The sequence below is a fragment of the Bos taurus genome, chromosome 2 (assembly GCF_002263795.3).
Source record: "Bos taurus isolate L1 Dominette 01449 registration number 42190680 breed Hereford chromosome 2, ARS-UCD2.0, whole genome shotgun sequence".
In the NCBI taxonomy this organism is placed as follows: Eukaryota; Metazoa; Chordata; class Mammalia; order Artiodactyla; family Bovidae; genus Bos; species Bos taurus.
In genome coordinates, this window is record NC_037329.1 from 121,199,578 (window position 1) to 121,227,209 (window position 27,632).

The 27,632-nt window shown below is 54.8% G+C and overlaps 4 protein-coding genes and 1 long non-coding RNA gene across 7 annotated transcripts in view; 2 read left to right on the forward strand and 3 right to left on the reverse strand.

Annotated features, from left to right (window-relative positions):
• Nucleotides 1-103: 103 nt before the first annotated feature.
• Nucleotides 104-2,418, reverse strand: TSSK3 (testis specific serine kinase 3). 2 transcript variants are annotated; one of them, XM_024976551.2, is made up of 2 exons: nt 2,307-2,418; nt 104-1,133 (listed from the first exon to the last, which is right to left on the reverse strand). In XM_024976551.2, exons 1-2 carry the CDS (start codon nt 2,416-2,418, stop codon nt 469-471), a joined length of 777 nt encoding a protein of 258 aa, XP_024832319.1. In that variant the 3' UTR covers nt 104-468. The 2 variants fall into 2 exon arrangements, with proteins under 2 accessions (XP_024832319.1, NP_001193754.1); NM_001206825.1 differs by lacking the exon at nt 2,307-2,418 and adding an exon at nt 1,845-1,989 and having other exon boundaries at nt 109-1,133.
• FAM229A (family with sequence similarity 229 member A) lies at nt 2,400-3,350 on the forward strand. Its single transcript, NM_001199075.1, has 3 exons — nt 2,400-2,698; nt 2,780-2,926; nt 3,083-3,350. Exons 1-3 carry the CDS (start codon nt 2,562-2,564, stop codon nt 3,183-3,185), a joined length of 387 nt encoding a protein of 128 aa, NP_001186004.1. The 5' UTR covers nt 2,400-2,561; the 3' UTR covers nt 3,186-3,350.
• A 104-nt stretch (nt 3,351-3,454) lies between these two features.
• On the reverse strand, nt 3,455-23,366 carry LOC112443204 (uncharacterized). The gene is made up of 3 exons (XR_009492232.1): nt 9,467-23,366; nt 8,678-8,885; nt 3,455-4,519 (listed from the first exon to the last, which is right to left on the reverse strand). It is a non-coding gene; the product is annotated as an uncharacterized lncRNA (long non-coding RNA).
• Nucleotides 23,367-23,460: 94 nt separating this feature from the next.
• On the forward strand, nt 23,461-25,831 carry MARCKSL1 (MARCKS like 1). The gene is given in 2 exon segments (NM_001076172.1): nt 23,461-23,746; nt 24,555-25,831. Coding segments are annotated over 2 exon segments (597 nt in total). The 5' UTR covers nt 23,461-23,659; the 3' UTR covers nt 25,065-25,831.
• Nucleotides 25,832-26,020: 189 nt separating this feature from the next.
• HDAC1 (histone deacetylase 1) overlaps nt 26,021-27,632 on the reverse strand; it is a 31,982-nt gene continuing 30,370 nt past the window's right edge. Inside the window, exons 13-15 of one of the 2 annotated variants that reach the window (XM_005202895.5) lie at nt 27,419-27,571; nt 26,852-26,900; nt 26,021-26,575 (exon numbers count right to left, since the gene is read on the reverse strand). In XM_005202895.5, the coding sequence (XP_005202952.1) occupies nt 26,548-26,575; nt 26,852-26,900; nt 27,419-27,571 (230 nt within the window). In that variant the 3' untranslated portion in view covers nt 26,021-26,547. 2 annotated transcript variants of the gene reach the window in all.

Sequence of the window (27,632 nt, forward strand, 5' to 3'; positions counted from 1 at the left end):
AGGAAGTCCCTTGTCTTCATCCCAGACTCACCTTGGCCTTTGGGGTGAGGAAGGGACAGGGACCCCAGAAGGCCTCTCACCAAGACAAGAAGTCAAGAGGCCGTTTCTGCATTCCCAACGCTTCTGCTTTTATTTGGAAAGGAAGATGCAACAACAGTGGTTCCAACTGTTCTTGGTCATTTTTCCCTCCTCCCCCTATATGTGTTTGATTCTGGGGTCTATTTTAAGTAACTTTAGTTAAACACCTGTATGAAAATCACTTGTCAGCCATAATAAAAGGGACGTCTGAATGAGGCCCTCTGGTTCCATGAAGATCTTTAAAGGGAAAGAGAAGTAAGGCTGGGGAGGGTGTAGGTAAGTTTAGGATAAGTAAACTTAAAGTGTAAAATATATATATCACCATTTTAGAAGCGGGTTTTTGGGTTTGCTTTCTCCCCCTACTTTATTGGGGAGGACTTGCCATTGCTTTTATGAAGTGCTTGCTAGCCATGGATGCCAACTAACTTCTTCAATTGAAGGCCGGAGAATCATGTCTGGTTCCAGGAGCCGCTTGAGCAAGTCCTGGCATTCAGCCGAGATGCCCAGATGAGTGGGGAAGGACACCCCCTTCTGCTGCTGCCACAGCATCTTGGGGATGTCTGTGTCGTCAAAAGGCAGGCTGGCACAGAGCATGACGTGCAGGACCACGCCCATGCTCCAGATGTCACCCTTCCTGCTGTCGTGCGGGATACCCTGCAGCACTTCGGGGGCGGCATAGGCAGTGCTGCCGCAGAAGGTCTGGCTCAGCTCCCGGCGCGATTTGGGCAACACCTTGGCAAAGCCAAAGTCTGTCAGCTTCAGGTTGAAGCCCTGCAACAAGGCGTTCTCACACTTGAGGTCCCGGTGGGCCACGCCACAGCCATGGCAGTAGCGGATGGCCTCAACCATCTGACGGAAGAGGGCCTTGGCCCGGCTCTCGGGCAGTGGCCCCCCATTCAGCACACAGTCAAAGACATCCCCTCCTTCAGCCAGCTCCATCACCAGGTAGATTTTCCCGTCGGCAGACTCCAGCATCTCATACACTTGGATGATGTTCTTGTGGTCCAGAGTACGGACGATCTGGAGCTCCCGAGGCAGGAATCTCTGGATAAACTCTAAGGAAACAAAAGAGATGGAGAATCAAGTCCAGAAGAGCCTAACTCCTCCCTCTGTCTCCTGTCTTCCAACTTCTGTCTGCCCACCATGTCTGGGTTGTGGGCCTTGGTTCCCTTTAACAGCCTTCAGTGTCCAGCCGCCTGGACACTGCAGAGTGTTCACTTCTGTCTTTGTAGTTAATATATTATTCAAGGGAACTAGTCCGTCAGCCTCAGGGACTGTTGTGAGCAGCCTGTGAAACCATGGATAGCAAAGTGCTTTGGGAACTTTTAAACAAATCTACTGAACTCAGTTATGAGGCCTGATTTGCCCACAGCATGGTAAGCTAGACCCTCTCACCTGTGCCCCCTGACCCACAGTTCTTTCCATGAGCCCTGTCTTTTCCCCATCTCTCTCCCTTGCACCAGCTCCTGCCCTCTGCTACCCCTGGCCATGGCCTGGCCAATCAGTTGACCTCCTAGAATAAGAAAGGCCTAGTAGGCTCTGACTCTGCTTCTGAGGGTCCTTCACCGCCTGCCACATTCATTTTGGAGTTTGAGAAGGTGTGATTTTCCTGGACTTTCTCTGTTCCCCACTGACTGACTCCAGAGCCAGAGCCTCTCTTGCTTTCTTTAAGACTAAAGGGGAGGAGGGAATTGCTCCTTCTGACTGGAGGAAGCACCCACCCACCTCAGCCAGCCCTCCCTTCCTCCAGAGGGGCCCCAGCTCACCTTCTGGCCCTCCCATCTTGTCTATAATTTTAATTGCCACTTTTCTTTGGTGTTTTTTGGAAACTGCTTCTTTGACTTTTGAGTAGGTCCCTTCCCCAATGGTCTTGCCCAGCTGGTACCCATTGGAGAGCAGAAAGTCCTCCATGCTGTCTAGCACCTCCTTCCTTCCTATCACCCTCTCAGCTCATGCTGCCTCTGCGAGGCAGCGCTACTCCACCATCGCCCTCGGCCCGCTTCTTTTCCCCCCAAGGACTTCATCCGCAGCCGCCCCCAGCGCTACAACATTCTCCGTCTGGACACAGGAGCCGCGGGTGATGGGAAGGGAGAGGGTCAGACATTTTAAAACTCTGGCCCAATTGTGATGTAAATGCTGTGTGACCCTGGGCCAAAATGGGCAATGCCCCTATCTGCCCTCACCAACACCACCACTACCACCGCAAAACCCAGCACGGGTTAAGTCACCTCCGTGCCCCGCCCCCGCGCCAGGCAGTGAGTCGTAGCCCCGCCTGTAGGGGTTGCTGCGATGTCTGCGCTCGGCCCGGGATGCCAGGCTCTGTTCCGTGGACGCCCCCATCGGGCAGCAGGGGGTCTGCGCCACCCATGGCCAGAGCCCTCCAGCTCCCGGCTCGCCGCCGCGCTAAGTGCCCGGGCGGCGCGGGGTTCTCCCGGGTGGAGGAACGGGTTCTGTGAGGTCAGCGCGCCGCGGCCCGGGTCACAATGCAGCCCTCCCCCTCGACGCCCGGGCCGGGACGCGCCGCAGACACCTGCCCGGCTCCGCCTGGACCGGAGCGTCCTCCCGCGGCCAGGGCTCGGGCAGCTGCTTCCAGCCTGGGACTGGCCTCGGCCTCCGGCAGGTGAGCAACGGCCCGGGGGGCGGGCGCGGGGAGGGGGTGCCCGGCGGCCCGGGAGCGGCCTGACCGCCACTCCCCGCGCAGAGCGCCCCGGGGCCTGGACATGAGTGCCCAGGAGCCCCCGCAGGGTCGGAGATTCCCCATTGAGGCCGGAGACTCCCCTGGCCTTGCCGCCGCCCCCGAGTCCCAGGACAGCCCGGAGCCCGTAGCTACGGAGCACAACCCGGTCAGGTGAGGCCAGCGCCCCTGCCCGCGGCCCCTCCCCTGCCGGTTTTCGGTCCCCAGACCAACCCGCACCCACGGCCGAACCTCTAGGACTGATGCGCCCCCTACAGGATGGGGCCGGCCGCCGCCTCAGCGCCCCCTGTCGCACCCCGCTTTCCGCAGGCCGCTTCGACGCTGCCCCGGCTGCCACTGCCTGACGCTGCTGCACATGCCCATCGACGTCTACCTGGCCATGGGCGGGAGCCCCCGGGCCCGCGCCACCTGAGTGCGCCTGCGCACGGCGGCTCCGCGGGAGCCGGGCGGGGACGGGGCCCGCTGCGGGCCACCACGCTGAGGTCGCGCGCGCGCCGAGCACGAGACAATGATGCACATTTTAAAATAAAAGAATGATGCACATTTTAATAAATCACAGCATAAACTGTTCTTTCCACTCCGGCTGGCCGTGTCTCTCTTATCCCGTCGGCTCGGGCCCGCCGGCTGCTCCGCCCCATCCAATATCACCTTTCCCTCTGCTGCTTCCTCCCTTGGGCCCAGCCCCAGGGGCCCGCCCTTCCCTCCGGGTCGGCTTGCTTCTGGCTGGGCACCAAACCCTCCCCTTTTTTTTTCACTGGTCACGACGCCCTCCAGGGCCGTGCTTCTGCTTGGGCGCTGCCCTCATCCTTCTCCCCGACACTCCCCTTTGTCTCTCCAGGAAAATCAGCATTACTGTTCTGGACTCTGGGGGCCCAGAAAAGCTTGAGACTGGAGGAGATGGACAGACAACTCAGAATAAAGAGAATGGCCACCTACCCCGGGCCCATTTAATTCTCCAAAGATGGAGTTTGGTTTTGCTGCCTTCTGTTTTGTGACCCTGAGTCTCTCTGGCTTTGTTGGAGGGATTAGGGGCTGCCCCCACCATCTCGACCCCTGGTTTCTCCTAAGGACTGGTGGGGTCAGAGAGAGACTGGGGAAGAAGTCGTTTGAAAAACTGATTTCTTATTCCTATTTTACAGGTGAGGGAACTGAGTCTTAAGCCACTTGGGCCCTTGGCTGGGGCCCCCCAGGTGGCTGGTGATGCTAGTGCACTCCTCAGCGGCCTCAGACTTCAGGCAGCAAAATGCATCCCTAGGAGGAGCCCATGACAGGAGGGCTGCCTGGAGGCTGAATGAGTATTTCCCACCTTCTAATTTTGCTTTAATGAACCCTGTATTATTTTAATATCAGAAAAAAAAAAAAAACGTAACCCAAAGGTCAGGCTCAGTCTCCTGTCCCCTGAGATTTAAGGACACTTGACTCAACGTGGGGTTTCCCAGGTGGTGCTTGTGGTAAAGAACCCGCCTGCCAATGCAGGAGATGCAGGTTGGATCCTGGGTCAGGAAGATCCCCTGGAGGAGGACATGGCAACCTACTTGCCTGGAGAATCCCATGGACAGAGGAGCCTGGCAGGCTACAGTCCACAGGGTTGCGAAGAGTTGGACACGACTGAAGCGACTGAGCAGGCATGCACGCACATACATCCCTGATTATCTCCTCTGGGCAGGGAACATGGCTGCCTCAGCTTCGAAGTCCTGGGAAGTCAGCATTCCCTGGCAGTCCAGTGGTTAGGGCTCTGCACTTCCACTGCAGGGGGCACAAGTTCAATACCTGAGTGGGGAATGAAGATCCCAAATACCACACAACACAGCCCACCACCACCTAAAAATAAATCCCAGGAGGGGAGAGCTGCTTCCCCCAACATGATGTATCTATTCCTGGGAAGGGCAGTGATTGGCCCGTGTTTGGCCCAAATCACAAGCATATTCTTTGGGCCAGTTACCACTGTCAGAGAGATGGAAGACTACAGTTGACCAGGCTGAGCCACAGGTAAACCTATCCTTGAGGTGCAAGCACAGTCAGGTGATTGACAGCATCGCTAGACTAGAAAATAACGGGTAATGATGGAGAAAAAAGCATTTCAGGAGCAGAGACTGCTTATGCAATGATCAAGTACCCCTGGGAGGAAAAGAAGCCTGAAAAACAATGGATAGAGAGTTTGATAGGGGCCAGGGAACAATACAGCTCCATGGCAATGAGGAGCCTTGGAAAGTGTGACCAGGAGTTAGGCCACTGGGTTCTCTTTCAGGTTTTGTGCCTGTCTCAGTCAATACAGGTCTACTAGCCAGGCCTGTGCAGGACGTCAGCCATAAAACTGACAAACATGACCCTTAACTCTCATGAAATTCACGTGGCCTGGCAATGACCTGATGGGAGGCAGGTCCCTTCCTTCTGGACCCATTTCCTCACTGGCTTAAAAAAAATAAAAGCACCAGCTGTTCTCTATGGACCTTCCCAGCCCACAGAGGCAGAATTCTTCCCATTCTTCCTTTCTCTCTTATCTCCCTCATTTCCTTTCTCTAGGCTTCTGGAACCCTCCTTTCCTTCAAAAAAAAAAAAAAAAGACTTACTGCCTGGGAGTTTCCTTAGTGGTTAGGATAACGGCATTTCATTCTCATGGCCCCGGTTCAATCCCTGGTCAGGGAACTGAGATCTCACAAGCTGTGAGACGTGGCCAAAAAAGAAGAGGGGAAATCAAAAACTCACTGCCACTTTCATTTGTTTGGTTAGTGAGGGATAACAAAAAATACGGACAAACACCTTGCCAATAGGCCAGACTCTGGAGCTAGATAGCTCTAAAATGGCCAGGAGCAAGAGGAAAGGGCATTCCAGGTGGAAGGAATACCGTGGGCAAAGGCCTGGAGGCAGGGAAGTTTAAGGAATTCAGTTCAACCAACTTTCACTAACACCTACCTGGGCCACACCAGGTGGTGACAGGTCCCTTCCCCTTGGAGAGCTCAGAATTCAAGGGACCCAGGGATGAGTTAACAGAAGAGAAGCTGGATAAGGGAGACCTTGTGTTTGAACTTGTTCTGTAGGTGACAGGTAGAGTGCCAGGCTCCAACCGGGGTCACTTGACTATTTTTCTTTTCCTTTTCCATCATGTTCTCTGTTGCTTCTTCCTTTTTCCCCCAGGAAAAACCACTGGCCTAAACTCTAGTCCTAGATTTGAGTCCTGATTGTCATTTACTAGCTGTGCAACCTTGGGCTAATTACTTAGCCTCTCTGAGTCTCTTTCCAAATCTGTAAAACAGGGCTAATAACATCTGGTGGAAGGTTTCAGTAAAGTCATGCACCAGACAGGAATCTCAGGCACAGCTAGCACTGAGCAAAAAAGGACACTGCCTTTGGCTTCAAGGGGCAGCAGAGAGCCAGCTAGCCATGTCCCCAAGGGCTGGGTATCTGGAATCTCTCTTGCCTCCCTTTGTCAGGTTCCTATCAGTCCTGCTCAGGAGCTAAGGAACTTGGGAGCAGGGGGCATTTTCAGGGGAGTCCCCAGGTAGGAAAAGCAGAACTGCCTTCCTCACTCTAGAGAATAAAGCTGTCCCCAGACCCAAAGCTACTCAGGTGGCGCTAGTAGTAAAGAACCCATCTGCCAATGCAGGAGACGTAAGAGACGTGAGTTCAATCCCTGGGTCTGGAAGATCGCCTGAAGAAAGGAATGGCAACACACTTCAGTATTCTTGCCTGGAGAATCCCAATGGACAGAGGATCCTGGTGGGCTACAATCCATGGGGTTGCAAAGAGTTAGACATGACTGAAGTAACTTAGCATGCATGCAGACCCCAAAGCAGGACCCCCACATCCCAGCCTCATTTTATGCCTGAGGAATGGGGAGGGGCCCAGTCAAAGAAGGATACTCAAATCCCTGCTTTCCCCGACTTCTCTCTCAAACACCTTATTAGCCAGCCCCTCCCTAAGGGACCCTCTTTTAGAAGGAGGGGGCGAAGTACAGATGGACCCCCCCCTCAGGTTACCATGGAGATGGCAGGGAAAGGGTTGCTGTATCGCCATGGCAACAATTGACGTCAGCACTACCCTTTCTCATTGCTTGATATGAGAGGGGGGCAGCCACCCCAACCACAAGCAAATCTCCCACAAAGCCTCCTCCCTTTACTGAGCCAATCAACCAAGGGGTCGACAGCCTTAATATAGCACAGGAGTTAAAAGCACGGACTCTGATGTCAGTCAAACCTTGGTTCAAATTCTCTTTGTGCATGGTTTTAGCTGTTTAAATTTGAGCAAGTCCCTTAACCCTGGAAGACTAGTATGTACAATGGGGATAGAAAGCTACATGCCTTCAAGGGTTAATGTGAGGACTGCAGGGGATCATGCAGGTGACGGGCATTAGGCCAGTTTATGGGAAGTGCACACTGATGTTAGTGACTCTCTAGAATCCTGGGGACCTGTCAGGGCATTGTGGCTTTTCAGATATAGACTCACAGCCCCTAAAAGGCTTCCAGGATTCCTAAGGACTGGCCCTGAGTTTGAGCACCTCAGAACTGGCGGCGGGGAGTGGAAGGCAGGTATTTCCTTGGCGGGACAGTGGATAAGAATCCACCTGCCAGTGCAGAGGACACGGGTTCAGTCCCTGGTCTGGGATGATCCCACATGCCATGGAGCAACTAAGCCTGAACACAACTACTGAAGCCCACACACCCTAAAGCCTGTGCTCCACAAGGCAAGCCACCACAATGAGAAGCCCACGTACCGCAACTAGAGAAAACCCACATGCAGCAACAAAGACCCAGAGCAACCAAAAGTAAAAATTAATTGATTAATTAAAGAAGGAATGGGGGAGGTGAATCCAGAGACAGTGGAATTTCCCGACTCTGAGGAAACCCCAGATGCCACTTTCCTTGAAACCTCATCACATCCGAACCCTGACCCAACTTCCTTTTCCTCCGCCCATCTGCCTCCTTCTCCTAGGCCTTCTTAGCAGCCATCTACCTCTTGACACTCCACTTGCTCCTCTAGGAAAAAGCATGGATGAGGGCCATTGGGAGACATCAGGCAATCTGACACCAGGTAGATCAGTGGGTTGGACCCCACAGGGATCCACGGTCCTCTCCGCACCCTCCCTTGGGGTGAAGACACTGGAATCATTCTCACTCCCTCTCATTTCCCCAGGCCCCAGTCCAGGTGCCCACAGTTGATTCTCTAATTCTACTGTATTGCCCTGAATCAGACTCCAATTGCTACTCATCTGGATTACTCCAGCGGCCCCCCAACCTATTTTTTTCTTTTTTTTTTAATACTTTTTATTGATTTATTTGACTGAGTTGGGTCTTCATTGTGGCCCCTGGGATCCTCACTGTGTCATGTGAGATCTTTCATTGTGGCACATGGGCTCACTATTTGTGGCACAGACTCTCTAGTTGTGGCACTTGGGCTCACTACTTGTGGCACAGAGGCTCAGTTGCTCTGCAGCCTGTGGGATCTTGGTTCCTTGACCAGGGATCAAACCCACAGCCTCTGCAAGGAAGTCTCCTTCTAACTGGTCATATGGTCTTGTACTTCCTTCCCTGCTTGATTCCTCCAGCCCTGAATTATTCTATAAAGACCACAACCCAGCCATGTAATTCTCCTATTTAAATCTCACCAATGGCTCCTTTACATCACTTGCCCAACCACGAGGACACCCCTGAGTTCACAAAACCTTCTTTCCACCTTTCAACATGCTATTCCTTCTGCCTGGAATAGCCTCCTCACTCACTTTACCCCTCAGATCTCCACCAATTGTCAGTCCTCAAAGAAGGTTCCTCTGACCACCTGTCCGTTCCCTCCCAGAGCAGCTGCTTGTCCCACTGTGTACTCGCTTCTTCCCTGATCCTCCCACTGTGTACTCACTTCTTCCCTGATCCTTGCTGAATGCCTATTTACCCCATTACACTACAGACTCACCAAGGGCAGAGGCTGTGTCGTATTCATCCTGACATCCTGGGGCCAAGAATGGAAGGGCTCAGGAGTTGGTAGAATGGCTGTCATTAGACTGGCTACTGAACAATGGCTTGATGGGTCCACAGAGGAGAGGCCGAGAGCGGTGAGGTGAAGGAATAGCAGAGGCAGTTGGGGGATCTGGAATGGCCTCCCTAAGGAACTGACCCTGAAACTAAAATGAGATGCGGTTACCCACACAAGGACAGGGCGGTGGGAAATATCCCCAACCCCGAGACTGGTCTGTGCCACGATGAACATAGTGCTGATGACACTGTGAAGAGGGAAACATTCAAGTCTTGGAAAGACAGCCGTAGCTGCTCTGTAAGAACAGACCCTGGAAGAGATGGCAAGTAGCAGCAGAGAGATCATTCAGGAAGCTGCAACCTCCCAGATAAAAGGCGATGGGGCCTTGGACCAGGTGTGAGCAGAGGAGATGGAGAAAAGCAACTGCATTTTAGACATCCTGGAGAGGACAGGATTTTGTAACTGCTTGACTATGAAAATGTAGAGACAGGGAAGAATCTAGAACCAAGCCCAGATTTCCAGTTCAGGCAACGGAGGAAACAGCCAAGCTGGGGAACATGGGAGGGACAGGTATGGGGCATGTCTTCTGTGAAGTGCGACATCCAGAAGAAGGGGGCCAGGAGACAGGTCTTGGGGAAGGGAAGAGGAGTATGGGAGAGAGAAGTGAGTCTCTGACAAAGGTGGGCATTAAAGGCACAGGAACTGACAAGATCCCTGGGACATACTTACAAGGCCCAAGAACACCCATGGTTAGGCAGTGAGCAACAGATGAGAAATTTGCCACATGGCGGCAACCTGTAAGATAGTAAATAAGTCAAGACTGCAGTGTTCAGAAAAACAAAGGCCCAAAAATATTTCAAATAGGAAAGAGTGTTTGTGTCAAAGTCGGTCACTGCTAAAGGGTCAAGTCAGATAATGACTCATGAGCATCCCTGGGATTTAGCAACAAGGAGGTCAGTGGTGACCTTGAGGAGCTGTTCCCGTGGAATGGTGAGGGAGGGAGCCAGATTGCAGGGGCAGGGTGGGGAAGTAGAAACAACATGTGCACACAACTCTTGCAAGAATCTTGGCTGTGAAGGGGAGCTGGAGAAGGACCCAGGGTCGAAGGAAGGCTTTCTTCTTTTTCAAAGATAGGAAAGACTAGAGCCTGTTTGTTTGCTGCTGGGAAAGAGCCATCAGGGAGTCAGAGGTTGGAGACAGGGAAAGGAGGAAGGGATGAGAGGAGGGAAATTCCCCAAGGAGAGAAAAGAGAAGGTGAAATCCCCAAATATGGCCACACAACTGGGGGGAGGGTGGTGACAAGCCTGTACAGGATTCCGGGGACTCCGAATAGCTGCCCACTCTTCCCAGCAGCCAGTGTGAGTCACTGGGGGAAACAGCCCAAACTGGCAGTGTAGGAAAGGGCACAGGGCCAACATGTTCCCCAGGGGGTGGGGGAGCAGGGCCCAGCCTGGGCTATGAGCCCTGAACCCCATGCCCTGAGCAGGACAAGGGCACAGGGAAGTTGTCTCACCCTTTGTAGGGGCAGGCAGAGCAAACTGGCTTTTCACTGTCCCTTTCTGAATCTGTTTCCCTTTCTGCAAAAAAACTTAGGTTAGGGTTTTTAACTTTTTGAGGGGACAGGAGGGTGGGACAGGTGTCAGGGACCCTTTCTAGATTTCTAGATTCCTTCCAGAAATATATGTGTATTTGAACTTGGCAGACAGTTTAGTGAAGACCCACAGACTCATCCCTGGCTTCCAGATAATAATTCTGAACTAGAGTTGGCTGAGGAGTTTTCTGCCTCTGATTTAGTTTCCTGGAGCAAGGGAAAGGCTCCTGTAAGGGCCAGGGAGACAGAGGTGGGGAGCTCTGAAGCCTGGAAACAGTGAGGCCTTTTGAGGTGTGGCGTCTGCCTGAGCACACCATCAGGGGTGTGTAAGCAGAAGATGGAGGCCCCTGGTTGAAATAAAAGGAAGGGTTGATCCAAACAGCAGCTGACCTTTCCTGGGCCCCTCTTGCTGCCTCTGTCCTTGTCTTTCTGTCCCTGACCCTGTGGGACTAGCGTCTCAGGGAATCCCCCGGCAGTGGTGACCAACCCCCGCCCCTTGAAGCGGCTGGTGAAGAAAGACCACCGACTAGACCCCGCCAGAGGGCCTGGTGCCGCCCCACTCCTCTCTGGCAGCTGAGGCCTCCTGCTAAAAACAGCGGGGCCCGAGGGGAATATGGGCTTTCAGGCCTCCCCCTCCACGTCCCAGCAGGTATTAAAAGAGGCCGAAGAGGACCAGGCGGCCTGGACACTATGCTATTCACCGAGACTGCCCACTTGGTGGTGAATTTTCTTCTGTCCTGGTGAAGGGGTCCAGAGGAGGGTGCCGGCGAGATAAAGGCCCCGGGTCTGGCAGCTTGGGGGGAGGAGGAGCGCAGGTCCTTGGGAAGATCCTGAGAGGGGCCTCCAATCTCCCTTCTCCCCAGCATGGGCCAGGAGTGATCCCGACCCTCGCCCCGACGCGTCTGATCCGAGGCGGCCGCCTCCTCCCAGCGTGCCGCGCCTCCTGGGGTGACCGCTGCCCTGTCTCCCCTACGGGCGCCCCAAGGCCACGCCCCCTTACTGCCTGGACTAGGAGTTATGTTTCTAGGGCTGCCGGAGCCCGGTCTTGTTGGCGCCCGCGACCCGCCGAAGCCTGGGCGACTACTGGATGAGCCCGCAGGGCAGCCGCCCCCCGGGCACCTCCTGGCGCTGGCCCGCGCACAACCTGCTACTGCTGCCGGGGGCCACTGGGGTGGCGGACGGGGCCCAGGTGCACTGGCCCAGCTGCTACGGAGCGGGCCCGCGCCTCCTGTGAGCGCGCGGGGCGGGGCGCGGCGGGGCGGGGCGGAGGCGGAGGCCCCCGGGAGGGCGGGGCGGAGGGCCTCGGATGGAGGGGCGGAGCCTACGGCGGGGGCGGGGTCTGTGGAAGGGGCGGATCCTCAGACCCGAGGGTCCGTCAGGGGTTGGATAGGCTGGCTTGACTGTGCCTGGGAGAGAGAGGAGGGAGCGGAACTGGGTGGTTAAGGGCGGGGCCTGAAGCAACTGTCCACGGAAGGCAGTGGGCGTAATCCCAGAGCGAGTGGGATTTGGCCCCGTCCTGGCGGCCCAGTTTTTCCTCCCTAGGTGGAAGCACAGGTGGCAGAATATTAACTACGAATACCTGGGCAGGAAGAAGGGAGATCTAGCTCCCCGGCATCCCCGAGAGCCGGTGAAGGGCGGGGCCCAAAGAGGGCGCGACCTCGGAGGGGCGGGCCTATAGGCGGGGCCTGGCGGAGGTAGGGGTGGGGAAGGGTGATGCCCGGACACGAGGTCAGTCCGCCTTGCCTTCCAGACTCGAGGACCCAGAGGGAATGAACCGCAGTGAGAAAGGCCCCGCGGGCTGGGCGTGGGGTTTCTGCGGGGTTATTCATCCCTGCCCTTTTCAAACCACCACAGATATTTTTAAAGGAGATTGACAGATTCGTCTCTATTAAAAGTTCTGTTCATCAAAAGACAACTAAAGGGGTAGAATAGAGTTTCAAAGAGGGCTCTTCAAACACAATGCCAACTTGAGCCCAGCGCAGGGAGTGTGGAAACCAGAATAGATCATGCCCTTGGCCACCAACTGGGTCAGTTTCAGGACAAGAGTGACCCCAGCCCCAGGCTTGGTGACCAAGCTGAATGACCTAAGTGAATTGGTCTGCTTGAAGGACACTCCCCCGTGTGTCTGTGTGTGCTTCACATTTGGGGGCATCTCTGAATGTTGCATCACTTCTGCACATGGTTCTGTTTCTCTGTGTCTCTGTCCCTGGTCTCTGTGTCCATTCATTTATTCAGCAAGTATTTATCAGGGCCTATTTTAGAGGGTTGTGTCAGATTTATATTCTGAATCACTGAGTTCAAATTGGTGAAAAGAATAGTTGAGGCTCCCTCATGGAGCTTACATTCTGATGGGGAAACAACAATAAAGAGAAGTCAGAGATAAACACCGTGCTGTGTTTGAGAAGGATGAAGTGGGCCAAGTGCTGTGTTGTATGGAGAGGGCACAACCTGTGTCTTGTTCACAGATCTAGAACAATGCCTGACTCATAACAGGGGCTCACTAAAGGGTGCATTAATGGATGGGTTGGCCAGGAGGTCCTATCTGAGGAGGTAACTGTAGATCAAGGCTTGAAGGGTGAGAGAGCAGCCACTTCAGACTCCGGGAAGAATGTTCTGGCTGGAGGGAACAGCCTGCATGTTTGTCTCTTGGGTGGCCCTTTGCCTTTAGCTATCTATCTTGTAATACCCCTTTGGCTATGTCTCTGTTCTTTTCTGTTGTCTCTCTGATGTTGGGAGCCAGGGGTGGTGGGTTGGGATAGGGGAGTGGGGATGAGATGGGTTTCAATAGGGCCCTCCAAGGTCTCTGGAAGTGAGGTCACTGCTGAGTTGATTCACTCCACTGGCCCACTCTGGCCTAACCTGCCTGGTCTGGACATTCCCCTGGAAGCAACCCCTCCCCTCAGCAGCCTCAGTCCCACGATCTCTGGCTCCTTCCCAGGATAGCATCCTGCAGTCCGGAAGGAAGTCCTTCGTTCTGTCTAACCACAGTCCCTGCTGGGGCAACCACAGCCCTTTCCTCTCATTCTGCCCCACGGACAGAGGGGAGGAGATGGGCTGGCCCTGTGGCAGCAGATCCTGCCTGGACAGAGAGCCCAGTAAAAACCTGACAGAGTGAAGGTGGCAACCCCTCTGCAACCACAGGGAGGGGAACCTCAGAGGGGCAAAGACGATCACGGATCTTAGGAGCCTCTGCCACATCCATTATTTCTTTTAATCCTTCAACATTCCATTTTATAGATGGAAACTCAGGCAGGTCCAGAGAGGAAAACAGGGCAGAACTGAGACCGCAACCCAGGTCTCTTGATAAAATAGTTATAATCATAACACTTAATATTTATTCCACATTTACTTTCGGCCAGTTATTATGCTAAAACTTTTCATGCTTCATCACAACCCTTGAGGTAGGTACCATTGATGTTCCCATTATCCACATATAAGGAGACTGAGGCTCAGAGCCATTAAGTGACTTGTCCAAGGACACCCACAAGTTCACAGTAGAGCTGCACAGGAGCCAGGACAGTCTGGTGTGCTCAGCTGCACACCCTGTGCCCCAGGTCCCAGAGGAGTGTCACTGATGTCTGTTTTCCAGGAATTTGGGGAGACAGCTTCAGGTTCATCACATGATGGTCCCGAGGCTAACTTGTGCCAAGCCAGGATGAGCAGGAAGATGGCCCGGGAGCACTGCAGAGTCCTCTGTCCCCTTTCTGTGGGTGAAGGTTGTCCCTTTGCCCTCTCCTGTATCTCTGTGTTCCCGCCCTTCACTGACCAAATAAAGAGCTCTCTGGCTCTCCCTACTTTGGGGGGTAATGATCTGTGTCCTCCCCAGCCACACACACTGAGTTAGACTGAACCCACAGAGCTGGGAGGACCTTTGCAGCCACCCTTGAATGTCCCACTGCACCCATGACCCCCATGGGGTACGCTGGGTGAACCCAATGTGTTCTAGCTCCCCAGACTCTCGCAGGTCATAGAAAAAGGCAGAGGCATACGCTAGCTCAGTAAGGTGCCACAGGAGGGTGACATTAGTTTGTTTGGGGCATAGTGATTCCTCTGTGAGGTCAGGAAACCCCCCACCACCCTCTTTTTTTAACCGTACTACATGCCATGTGGGATCTTAATTCCCTGACTAGAGATCAGGGGTCAAACCCATGCCCCCTTCAGTGGAAGCTCGGAGTCTTAACCACTGGGCTTCCAGGGAAGACCCCCAGGAAAGCCTTGGAGGAGTTCCTTGAGTTGAGTCTCCACAGATAGGCAGGCCCTGGGTGCTACACAGGAAGTAGCAATCCAAGCAGAACTGGCAGCATGGAGAAAGGTTTGGCGATTTGCAGGCTGCAGTGGTGTTGTTGAAGCTGTCATCCCTCTGAGGGAACCATGAGATTGGCAGCCAGGGCTCTCTGCCTAAGGTGGAGCTAGCTGGGCCTGGAGCTTCTAGGACCTTGAAAGCCAGGACGAGGGGTTGGACATGCTCTGGGAGGAAGTAGAGAGCCATGGAAAGGTTTAAAGCAAGGGAGGAACATGATCCCCTCGTGGCATCTCTAGGCCTACAGCCCTCCCAGGGTCTCAGAGTCCACTCTGGTGGGCAATGAGTGGTCTCCGGCCCTCAGATAGGTCCAAAGCCCTAGGCAACTGTCCCTGTCCCCTTTGCACTCTCTTGCAGGTCCTACCTGGGACTGAGGCTGGGAGTGGATCAGCTCAAGCCTCCCTGCAGGGATCTGGCAGAGGGGACTGATGGTTTGAGCCATCTTTGGGCAGGTACCCTGACTCAACTGCTCTGTGGTCAACAGCATCCCACTCCCCCTTCATAAGACTCACTTGTGACCCATCCCCTGTCCTTTTGGGGGGATGTCTCAGTCATATTAACAGGTAACTGCAGGACAGCAGCCCCCACTTCCCATACCCAGAGTCGGCTCCCTTCCTCCTCTAGCCCCCCTCCCTCCAACGGAACCTCGCCCCCATCTCTGGTGCTCTCCACTCCCTGAATGTCTCTGCGCTTTATCTCCACCTCTGCCCTCTGCCCTTGCTAGTTCAGGCTACCTTCACTGTTGTCTGGACCAGTCTGACCAACCGTTCCCTGCTTTATCTTGCCTCCAACTCTGTCCTTTTTTGATCTGTGTCCTGAGCCTGTTGTTCTGTGTCTTGTAGGTCCCTGTGGCACATCCAGGGTGGTCTCCAAGGGAGCCAGAGTTCTGGAGAGATCTGGGCTGAAGATAGAGATTTCATAATGGTCAGCATACAGATTCTCCTATAGATACACATAGAGAAGGACAGAGAAGAGAGACAGAGACAGATAGACACACACATACAGGGATCTTCTCTCCAACACAGATTTCATTCCAGATGCCTAGATCCTAACAACATTCCAAAGGCACCTCGACTTAACCTGTCCAAAGCTGACCTCTCCATTTCTGTGGTGCCCCACTGCTCCTCCTCTCGACCTCCTGTGTGCAACTTGGCACCTCCTTCCCCCCATTTCCCAAGCCAGACCCTCAGGCACCATCCTTGGCCCTCCCTCCTGACTCCCATCATCCTGTCTTTTGTTAAGACTTGTTACTTCTGCCCCCCAAACCCCTCTATATCTCTCCTCCTCTGTCTTCCTCCATCTTCAGCAGCATCTGACCTGGCAGATCACACACTCCTTCTAGAAGCCATTTCCTCCCTCAGTCTTCAGGATACCCTGCTCCTGGTTCTCTTCACTTCTCTGCCCATGAGCTGAATCCACCTGCTGGCTCCCCATCCAGAGTCTCAATGCTGGAGAGGCCCTGGCGGTGTCTTCTTGAGCCACTTCTCTCAGTGGATCTCGTCCAGTCCTGTGGCTTCAAATCTGGGAGGCCTCCAAAGCTCTCCTTTGGAGTCCAGGCTCATAGATCTATTAACTGCCAGCCTGATGTCTCCACGGGGACGCTAATAGGCATCTCAAACTGAAGCTCCAAGGCCCTGCTCGTAGTCCCCAGCCCTGAGGACAGAGTCTAGTCTAACCCAGGAAGTGTTGGTGTTGGCTCACTCTCCCCTCTCTCTTTAGTGCGGGTTCCTACCATCTCTTCCCATCATGGATTATTTCAACATCCCTTCTTACATAGCAGAGAAGAAAGACAATTCCAGGTGAATAGAGGAAGGCGAGCAGGCTAGGTCTTGGGGGAAAGCCCAGAGTGTGCTATGGGGAATCAGTGAGGATCTCAAATGTAAGGCACAGACTTTCCTCTGAGGGCAGTAGGGAGCCACAGAAAGGTTTGAAGCCAAGCGGGATGTGTTTGATTCTACATTTCTTTCATTCATTCCTTCACTCATTTACTCCATCTGTCAACAGATTATTCATTGAGCACCCCCTACTGGAAAGTAATTCTCAGGTAGAGGAGAATGAATGGAGGGGCTGGACTTGTGCAGAGAGACAAGTGAGAAGGCTCATGAAATGGCCCAGGTCCAGGTGAGAAGGGCCAATCGTGGAGATGGAGATGGAGGAGGATGAGCTGATGGCGGTGGCCTGGTTATGCAGCACCAGGTTCCTGGTTTGGGCAGCTGAGTAGTGGGAACTCTCAGCCCAGGAGTGTGGAATGTGTGGTGGGAGAGCCATCTCTTCCTCCTGGGGAATCTGGAAAGTCCTTGGGAGTGGTTTAAGAGAAAGCAGAGGGACTTCCCTGGTGATCCAGTGGGTAATAAGAGCCCACGCTTCCACTGCAGGAGGCATGGGTTCTATCCCTGGTCAGGGAACTAAGATCCCATATGCCACATGGCAAGAAAAAGAGAGAGAGAAAGAGAAGAGCAGAAATTCAGCAAGTAGAGAAGTGGAAAGAGGCATTCTAGGTGGAGGGAACAGACTGTTCAAAGGCCCTGAGGTAGGAGAAGATCAGCCCTGAGGACCTAAAAAGCCAAGAGAGTTGAAGATCAATAGGCCAAGAAGAAAGAGAAGGGAAGTGAAGCTGGGAGTCCCATCTCTGAGGCACAATCTGGAGCATTGCAGGCTGGTCCCCAGAGATGCCAGACCCCCCTATGCAGACAGATGGGAGGGAAGGAGAATGTGAGGAGGAGCTGCGAGGAGACAGATGATGTGCACGTCAAGGGGTGTCCAGAGTATGTCTTTTCTGGGAAAAATCACTAAAAGAAGGTCCCTGGGGGATACTTCTGGAGTGTGAGAGAAAAGGAAGAGAATCCTCAGGGTTCTGGGGAGAGGCAGATTCCTTTACCATTTAAGGAACTGATTGAGCCCAGTAAATTTCCCTCTGAACACTTCAGCATCCTTTGAACAGTCCCTCCACCACCTGCCCAGGAAGAAAGTTGATGGAGGGAATACAAGGTTATCCCAGGGCAGTCCTAGATACCCACCTCCTCTCTCTAGGGTAGGAAGGGAAGAGAATGGCCCTGGCCCAGGATTTCACGTAATCACACTTAGGAACATTGTCAACTTTTCCCACATGCTGGGCACCTCAGGTGCTTAGTTCTTAGGGCTTTATGTCATGATATTAGGTCGTTCATCTCACAATAACCCTGAGAAATGGGTATAATCATCATTCCTATTTTACAGATATGGAGACTGAGGCTCAGAGCAGGCCTAAAGACACATAGCTGAGACATGATGGAGCCAGTTCTTTACCACTAACATTGCCTCAACACAACAATACCTACTGAACCCTTCAGTTCAGTTCAGTTCAGTTGCTCAGTTGTGTCCAACTCTTTGAGACCCCATGGACTGCAGCATGCCAGGCTTCCCTGTCCATCACCAACTCCCAGAACTTACTCAAATTCATGTCCAGCAAGTCGGTGATGCCATCCAACCATCTCATCCTCTGTCATCCCCTTCTCCTCCCACCTTCAACCTTTCTCAGCATTAGGGTCTTTTCCAATGAGTTAGTTCTTTGCATCAGGCGGCCAAAGTATTGGAGTTTCAGCTTCAGCATCAGTCCTTCCAATGAATATTCAGGACTGATTTCCTTTAGGAGGGACTGGTTGGATCTCCTTGCAGTCCAAGGGACTCTCAAGAGTCTTCTCCAACACCACATCGTTGACTTTGAAGGTTTGTCTAGTCAGAGACTGAACCCTTGCCACAACCCCAAGTGGTGCCGGATGTCCTTGCTGTATGGAGCGGGCATTTTGAGGCTCAGTAAGGGGAAGGGACTTGTCCAGAGTCACAAAGCTGGAAGGTGGTTGGAACTTGGATCCAAATCATTTGGGGGAGGAGGCTGAATGGAAGAGGTGATGGGGCAAGATCTGAGCAGTGTGGAGAGGAAGGGGTGGGACTTGGCACTGGACTAGGAGAGAGTTTCAGTTTCCCTTTTAAAAGGACTTCCCCTAAATGGGGGATTTTGGCTGGAAACTTGTTAGCAATCCACATTCCACTGGTTTGGCCGCCTCTTCCCCCTAAAGGTGTTGAGGATCTGAAAAGAAACTGAAAGTTGGGAAAAGGGGAGGGGCGGGGGCAAGGGAGAGGCCATGGGCAGCCCAGAACTGGGTTGATTTTCTGGTGACCTCATTGAGCCTGGGGGAGATAGGCAGGTGAGCTGGGATTACACACCTCTTAGCTATTGGAGAAATTGAGCCCCAGAGAGACAGCTCTATTAGATAGTGGCTGGATCCTGTCCAGTTTGCACAACCACTGCCAACACACACACACACACACACACACCCCAGGGGAAGAGGGAGTGAAAGGGAGAAATAAAAGGGCTGAGTGGCCTAAAATCCTGAAAGGGAACTTTCCAGATGTCTTGTTTCTGTGATGTGGTGACTGGTTGGATGGTGGGTCCCAGGGAAGAGTCCCTGAGGTGCCCAGTATCCAGACTCAGGTTCCAGGCCCAGGACTGGCCTGCTAACAATCCAGCCAGAATCCAGCATACCCAGGGTGCTGGGGAGTCCAGTTCCAGGGATCCCGGTCCTGCAGCTGCCATGCTGTCCCTGCTGACATCCCTAATGGCTCCTCCCAAACCAGAAGCAGCGAGACCCTTTGTGGAGGCCGCTCCTCAGAGCTCCTGGAAACCACTTTCTCTTAGACCTGACCTCCTCCTCTTCTGCTTAATGAACCCTCCACCTGGCTGGGCTTCAGAGTCCTCTATAGAGGGGAACACTGGATCATGCAGTAACGTGGTATAGCAGGCATGTCTTGGTAGCAGCTATGATTATTACTGTTGGTCATTCCTCCCTTTTCAAAACTCTCCCGAGTGGTCAAGGATCCCCATGATTCTGTGCTCTAGGGTTTCTCCTCCCCCTCCCATTGACTCCCTCCCTGGGGCCCTCTCCTGCTGCTGGCCTGGCTAATGGCAGAGCTCCCACTGCCCCAGGACTTCCTGGGTGACCTCATGCACTGCTTGGCTCCAGTCACCCTCTTACTAGCAGCAACCAGAGATCCAGATTTCCTGGGGTCAGTTCTGACTTAAAACTTTCTGTCTGTTATCCCTTTAAGGTCACTAGCCAGACCCTGGCCTTTGAGGCTTGGTCTTTGGCTTAGGAAACATGATCACATGCCTATGTGCTGAAGCATACAGGCTACCTCCTGAATGGCCCCCCAAATTTTCTCTGGACACCTCAGACTCAACAAGGTTAAATTCCACAACCCCCTTCCAGCTTTAGTTTTCCTCTGATTCCCTATCTAAGTGATGAGATCATGGACCCCAAACAGAAAACTCAGAAATCTTCACTCCCATGTCTCCACCCCATCCCTGTACCAGCCAGTCCCCAGATCCTAGAACCCTGTCTCTTTAACTTTGCTCTAGAACAGGCTTCTGCCTTCATCCCCACTCCACACAGACCATCTGCTGTTCCCTTGTGCTACTGGAAGCTTTTCCTCCATCCCTTGGCCCTCCCAGAGGGCCCTCTTCCATGCAACCCACAGGTCTCTCATCTGACCCTGCTCTGGCTCTTTCTTCTCCTCTTAAGGCGTTGCCAGCCTCCCCATTGGGAAACCCCTGCGGGCAGGGGCCCGATGTGACTCACAGCTGACACTCTGCCACGTAGGAGCAGAAGGAGGAACTCCAGTCTCTGTGCACTTGAATCACAGAGGCCAAGCTGTCACTGTACAGATGAGTAAACTGAGGCCCGAGAGGAGAGAGGACTGGCTGACAGTTAAAGCGGAAGGCAGAGCTGGGGCTAGAACTATAAAGTCTCTGGGTCCAGGTGATCCTCCCTGGAAGGAGATGGGGACCCTGGGGCTGGGAAATGGGCTGCTCCAAGTCACCATTCCTGAGGTCTCCACTGGGACCTAGCTGTCCTCTGGTATCTCTTCCCCTCTCCAGGCCTTGGCATATGCTGGTCCCTCCCCTTGGAAGGCCTGTCCTCCATTCCTGATAAGATCCTGCCCACTCACATCTCACCTAGTGTCTAATCTGATCTCCACCACAGGACCCTCCCATGCCCCCAGAGCTGTCTTTATGAGGTGGTGTTCTCTTTTGTCCTCCCCCCCACAACCTTCAGGGCTCTCCTGGGGTCCCACTCCCTTCTGTCCATGGGGACTAGGAGCATCTCAGGCCAGGACCAGGGTCTGAGCCTTTATGGGAGAACTGGGACAGATGGAAGATGTGGGAAAAGTCTAGTCTCTCAGCTTCCCTTCCCCTGCCCATCTCAGAGTGCCCACTCCTCCTGCCCCTGCCACTCTGTCCTGGCAAAAGCTCTCATCTCAAAGGCCCTGATCACCTTGAGCTGACCCATGGAGGCACACACAGCCACTCACACGAACACAAAGTAGTCACTCTCTCATGCACATACACTCATAGTCACACACGCAGTCACAGCCAGTCACCAACCCAACCTCAAGGACAGACAGGCACACACACCCAGAAAGTCTCAGAAAGTCATCAAGAGTCACCAAGCCTCTCTCTCTCACCCTTAATACACACTGCCAAACAAAGATGCGGACTCACACAACTGCAAAAGTACACACCTGGTCACACGCACACATATACCCAGAGTCACAAAGTCTCTCACACACAGACAGATACAGAGCAATACACAGTCACACACAGAGAGAAACAGACACACACAGTTGCACACAGGCCCCTGGAGATACAGAACAATGGGCGCATTGTCTGGGCTGGCAGCAGCTGGGGAGAAAGGAGCTGCAGTGTGGATGGAGGGGGCTGTGGGGGCTGCCGTACCACCCCCACTCACCCCCGCAGCATCCCAAGCCTCTTCCCCCTTCCAGAAGCTGAATTCAGCTGGGACCTGGATTTGCTGAGAGATTCAGCTCTCAGGTCCCCCTCCTCAGCCTCCTTTCATGTCTGGTGGGGGATGCAGGGCTCCCTTGTGGACCAGCCTCCTTCTGGAGCTCTGGGGACTCAGGATCCTTTAGCCCCTGATGGCTCCCCTCTCCTCCCGGGATCATCCTGACTATGCACCACTCATCCCCACCAGAGCAGAGCCTGGAAACCAGGGGCCTCGGGATCTTAACCTCTGACTCCCACCCCTCCAGGACTCACACAGCCTTCATCTGAGCTCTGCCAGCCGGAGCTGGCAGCGCCTGGCAGCATTGTGGGTCCCCTATTGTGGTCAAGACAGAAATGCGGGTCACGATGTCCATCCCTTACTGGCAGGGGTGGAGAAGTCACTGTCCTGTCAGTGAGTTGCCGTAGGGCATGGTGCGCCTTCCCGACCCAAGAGCTGGCTTTTCTTGCCTCCCACTCTGACCAGGCAGCCCCAGATCTCAAGAGAGACTGCTTCCAGGACTTTCCTTATAGCCCACAGCCCCTTTTTACAGGTCTCTCCAAACTCTGTCTTACCCTCAGTTACTGGTATCTGCTGTGTACCCTTGGACACGTCATTTTCCCTTTCTGAATCTGTCCACTCTGAAAAACAGGGCGTTAATGAAGCCAAGAGCATTCTGTAGTCTCTGAGTAGGGGTGGGGGTGGAGGCTACAGGAGTGAGCGCTGCAGGTAGAAGTCATCTCAACCCTGTCGTCAGATCTGTGGGAGTTCCTGATTTCTCAGGCCCTGGGGTGTCTCCACACCTCACAGCCTCAGGCCTCCCAGGAGACCTTACTCGTAGGAGGGAGGGAACAAGGGAGGGCCGTGCTGAGCTGTCCAGGACACACAGCCTTGCTTTTGCAACACTTGGCTTCCGCCAGCCCCCATCTCCTTCCTCCTGGGGGCTGAGGGCAGCAGCCGGACGCACACATCCGGGGCCAGCCAGGACTCTGGGGTTCCCCCTGGCCTGGACTATTGGAGGAGGCTCCAGCTGCAGTTTCCAGTCACCACCCGGCCCCTGTCTCCAGGCTCCCCTACTCAGGCAGGGGTGAAGGCTGGACTGGGCAGCCCTTGGGGGCTGGCCTCAAGGGACCATCCAAGGCCCCTCCTCCTGAGGAACTGGAGTGTTTTAAGGGTTGTTGAGCCCCCTCCTGGGCTTCCTCTGCTGTCTTGGGGGAAACCCTGATGTAGGGGAGCGGATGTGACTGGGGAGTGCTGAAGTCAGACAGGTTATGTCCAGGTCTCTGAGCCTCAGGCTCCTCAGCTTTCTAATGGGGATGGAGATACCTGCTAAGATACCCCAGGTGGGACTTTGTCATGGGTCTGAGATAAGATGGACCAAAGGTGAGTTTGTCTGTGGGGGCTTGGTGTGACTGGCCACCGACTGACTGACAGGAGGGATGAGGGACGACCTCACCAGACTCACCAGACTAACCCTGCGGCCGGGCAGACGTCCTGGTGGGGCAGGCAGCACGTGGACGGGACCTCGGACCCATCTCCAGGCCTGAGGAGGCACAGAACCCAGCTAGGGCCCTGCGGCTGCCATGACCACATTCTCTGGAGCCCGCCGGCTGACGAGTCTGGGCATGTGAGTCCTTCGACCAGTTCTAGGGGGAGACTGACAGAGCTTGCCAATGCGGGACCAAGACGATGGGGGCCACTCCAGGAGCTAGGGCGTCCACCCTGAGAGGTGGACGGTGAGAGGAGGGGACGACTGTTCCCTTCTCTTTCCTCTAGGAGCCCCTCTGCTCGCGTAGGGACCCGCCTCCCTCCTTCCCGCCCTGGACCCCACCTGTCCCCGGCAGCCGAGTGGGTTGGGGGACCAGACCGCCAGCGTCGCCCACCGTTCAAGTGGGGCCCGCGGCCTGGGTCCGCCTCCGCCCCTTGATTGGGCGCTCATTTAAATGTCCGGCCCCGCCCCGAGCTCCGGGCGCATATATATAGGAGACTCGGCGGGCGGCAGGCGGCATTCTGGCGCGGAGCGGAGCGGAGCGGCGGTGGGCGCAGCTAGCGGGTTGGGCGCGGAGCGGGGGTGCAGCTTGGTTTCCCCCCGACACCCCTCCCCCCCAAACGCGAGCCCCACCCCTCCGCCGGCCAGGCCCACCCGGCCGAACTATCCCCTGCGGCGCGAGCCCGGGGCGGCTCCGGGCGCCCCCCCAGCAGAACCCCCCACCATGGGCAGCCAGAGCTCCAAGGCTCCCCGGGGCGACGTGACCGCCGAGGAGGCAGCAGGCGCTTCCCCCGCCAAGGTCAACGGACAGGTGGGTGCGCTCGGCACGGCCCGACCTGGCCCCCTCCTCTCGTACCTTGCCCCCTCTAGGGCCCCGGTCCGGGGCCGCGCGCTTTGTCCGGCCCGGGACACGCGGCGCCCCCTCCCCCGCCCGGTCCCTTTGTTCTCGGCGCCGCAGCCCCCGCGGGCGAAGCGAGGGGAGGGGCGGGGAGGGGGCGCCGGCCGGGCCCCGCCGCCTTCTTTGTTCGCGGCCCCGGCCCCCGGCGCTGCCCCCCGGCCGCCCCGAGTGCCGCGCGGGGAACAAAGGCGCTGCTGGGCCGCGCCAAGGGGGCGCCCGGGGGCCGCGGGGCGGGTGCCCGGAGGCGAGGGCACTCCCCCCGCAGACCCGACCTCAATATCCCAAGGCCTTTTTTAAGGGAGGAGCCGCGATGTGAGGAGAGCCTGCGGTGGGTGGGGGCCTTTTACACAAAGCCGGCGGCTGGGAAAATAGGCCGTCCAGGTGCAGGGAACAGCGCCCCGGGGCGGCTTCCCGCCCAATATCGGCTGTACGGCACCCCCGCCCGTCCGGGATCCGCGGCCTCGGGCGGTCCTGCGCGGAATAGAGAGCGCGCCCCGGGAGAGGTGGGTGGGGGGCCCCGATACCCTAGCGCCTCCTGCCGGCCGCGGCCTCTGTATCCTTGTGCGGGGCAGGAGGGAGAGGTTTGACTGGATGCCGCTGGGGTGAGGCTACAACTAGGCTCTGGGGGTGCGGTGGAATGACTCGGGACCCCGATGTCTGGGTTGGCTGGGGGAGGGGAGTTAGAGCCCCGACCCTCATTGCGGTCTTCTCTGCCCTGCAGGAGAACGGCCACGTGAAAAGCAATGGAGACTTATCCCCCAAAGGTGAAGGGGAGTCGCCCCCCGTGAACGGAACAGAGGAGGCAGCGGGGGCCACTGGTGATGCTATCGAGCCAGCACCCCCTAGCCAGGGCGCTGAGGCTAAGGGGGAGGTCCCCCCCAAGGAGACCCCCAAGAAGAAGAAGAAATTCTCTTTCAAGAAGCCTTTCAAATTGAGTGGCCTGTCCTTCAAGAGAAATCGGAAGGAGGGTGGGGGTGATTCGTCTGCCTCCTCACCCACAGAGGAAGAGCAGGAGCAGGGGGAGATCAGTGCCTGCGGCGAGGAGGGCACTGCCCAGGAAGGGAAGGCTGCTGCCACCCCCGAGAGCCAGGAGCCTCAGGCCAAAGGGGCAGAGGCCAGCGCTGCCGCCAAGGGAGGAGACACAGAAGAGGCAGGGCCCCAGGCCGCAGAGCCATCCACTCCCTCGGGGCCAGAGAGTGACCCTGCACCAGCCAGCGAGCAGAATGAGTAGCTGGGTGGGGGCAGGTGGGTGATCTCTAAGCTGCAAAAACTGTGCTGTCCTTGTGAGGTCACTGCCTGGACCTGGTGCCCCGGCTGCCTTCCTGTGCCCAGAAAGGAAGGGGCTGTTGCCCCCTAGCCACGTTCCCTCTCCTTCTCTCCCTCCTGTGGATTCTCCCATCATCCATCTGGTCTTCCTCTTAAGGCCAGTTGAAGATGGTCCCTTACAGTTTTCCCAAGTTAGGTTAGTGATGTGAAATGCTCCTGCCCTTGGCCCTACCTCCTTCCCTGTCCCCACCTGTGCCGAAGGCAATTGCTGGTTTTCTTCCCCAATTCTTTTCCAAGTAGGTTTTGTTTACTCCCCAATCCCTGAGCCAGATGTGGGGGTGCCTACACTCCCAAACCTTGAGTGTCCAGCCTTCCCCTGTTGAGTTTTTAGTCTCTTGTGCTGTGCCTAGTGGCACCTGGGCTGGGGAGAACACTGCCCCTGTCTAGGTTTTTATAAATGTCTTACTCAAGTTCAAACCTCCAGCTTGTGAATCAACCCGTGTCTCCTTTTTTGACTTGGTAAGCAAGTATTAAGCTTTGGGGTGGGCGGGAGGTCTGTAATGTGAAACAACTTCTTGTTGTCTTTTTTCCCCCTCCCATTGTTGTAAATAACTTTTAATGGCCAAACCCCAGATTTGTACTTTTTTTTTTTTTTTTTCTAACTGCTAAAACCATTCTCTTCCACCTGGTTTTACTGTAACATTTGAAAAAGGAATAAATGTTGTCCCTTTAGTGGTGCTTTTTCATGAGTGGTCTTCTGGGGGTGAAGGTGAGAAGATTGGCCAACTTCAAGCTTTGATGGGGGGATTAAGACAGGTAAGTCTGGGGTTTCGTTGAAGGCTTACCCAGGTTCTCATGGACACCAGAAGGGCAGAGACATGAACCCAGGGGTACTACAGAGTAGAGATGAGCTCAAGAGGGTATAGAAATGTACCATTTTATTACAAAGATTCTCACAAAAATGAAATATAGTATCTCAAAATGGAAACTAGACTACCAATCTTCACCTGCAGAACTGGGGGAAAGACAGAGAGAGGGCAGGCATGAGAACAGAACCAATCTAAAAATGGCTGATGTTACCTTAAGAGCCTAAACACAACAGGGAGTCCCTGAAGACCCAGCCACCCCTTCTCAAATGCTCAGCAAGGGCACCTTTTCAAAGCTATGAAGCAGGCACTTCAAGATTTTGTCCTATGGCTGCTTAAGTGGATCCCTTTTACCCAGTACCCATTAGGGTTCAAGAGTTTGGGAGGGACGGGTTGCAAGGCAGCTACTAGAAAAGTAATGTGTGCCCTGACCTCAGGGCCCTGGTTCCTGTCTAGTCCCTGGGGATATTTATATTTAATATATTTTTATATAAATACACAGAGAAATAGAAAATATAAAATCTGAAGGGTTGTGGGATAAAGGTAGGGATTTGGCAAGAAGCCAGAACTGGAGAGGTCTCTTCAGGCCAACTTGACCTCTTCCTTGACCCTGTGGAGAGAGCAGAAACTGGCATTAGATAAGCCACCCCAGAGGCCTCGGAAAAAGGAAAGGTACAATGACTTCCTCAGGCCCCTGGCTGCCCAGGTGACTGCTGAAGGCTGGGGCTTCCTAGCTCTGCCTAGAACTGCAGCAACTGACAGACTGGTCCCTGAAAGAGGCCTTTGTAAGCTGGACCAGCTGTCCCTGTGCTCTCCCGCTTGGTGTGGTGGGACAAAGGGGCTGGTGCTCCAATGCCAGGGAGCAGACAGACAGTTCTTTCCTCACCCTTTGGCTTCTTGCTTCTCTTCCTTGGTTTTCTCCTCTTCTGTGACTTCTAGAACATAAGAATACAGGGATGGTCAAGGGCAGCCCCCCGGAAAGACCCATGGGATCTCCTGAAACCCCTTCCCAGCATCATAGCTCAGTGGACACACAAAAGAGAAAAGTACATCCCAAGCCCTCCCAGCTAGACCTGCAGAGAACAAACAGGTTGGACCGGTTTCCCAGCCTGCTAGAGAGTAAACCCAGCGGGTGGAGGCAGCCCCCTGGGAAACTGCGGTGAAGCACTGGGAAAGGGCTTGGGTGGTATGTGAGCCGCGCCTGACCAAGGGGAGCCCAGGCATGTCCCTGGCTCTGGAACCTGGCAGGGCTCTATCAGTCAGTGAGGATGACGAATTGAGTTTCATTCTTCTGTGGGCCACTTCTGGGAACCACAGAAAGGCCCACGTAGCTGAGGGAATACCCCAAGGAGCTGACAGTGCCAAGTCGGCTCCCCGCCCCCCAGTGCCCTACATAAATTCATCTTCCAGGGCCTGGGGCTCAAGACCCAAGTCCTGGCCCAACCAAACTCACCTTTCTTCTCTTCTGGATCTTTCTCTTTCTCATCCTCTGTTTTGACTCTCTTGGCTTTCTTGAAGTTGGAAGAGTTCTTGCGCCCGCCTTCTCCCTCCTCGTCAGAGTCGGAGAACTCTTCCTCACAGGCAATTCGTTTGTCCGAGGAACAGACTGGGAAGTAGTGGGACATTCCAGTGAGAGAGCAGATTCTTTCTCTCAGCAAAGAATGCTT

What these genes read in the sequence shown, in the direction of transcription:
- TSSK3 (NM_001206825.1), bottom strand. Translation starts at nt 1,989, where the DNA reads ATGGAGGACTTTCTGCTCTCCAATGGGTACCAGCTGGGCAAGACCATT. An exon ending in CAAGATGGGAGGGCCAGAAG is followed by an intron (nt 1,134 to 1,844) that starts GTGAGCTGGGGC and finishes TTGTTTCCTTAG; the next exon opens with AGTTTATCCAGAGATTCCTG.
- FAM229A (NM_001199075.1), top strand. Translation starts at nt 2,562, where the DNA reads ATGCAGCCCTCCCCCTCGACGCCCGGGCCGGGACGCGCCGCAGACACC. An exon ending in CTGGCCTCGGCCTCCGGCAG is followed by an intron (nt 2,699 to 2,779) that starts GTGAGCAACGGC and finishes CTCCCCGCGCAG; the next exon opens with AGCGCCCCGGGGCCTGGACA. An exon ending in ACGGAGCACAACCCGGTCAG is followed by an intron (nt 2,927 to 3,082) that starts GTGAGGCCAGCG and finishes CGCTTTCCGCAG; the next exon opens with GCCGCTTCGACGCTGCCCCG.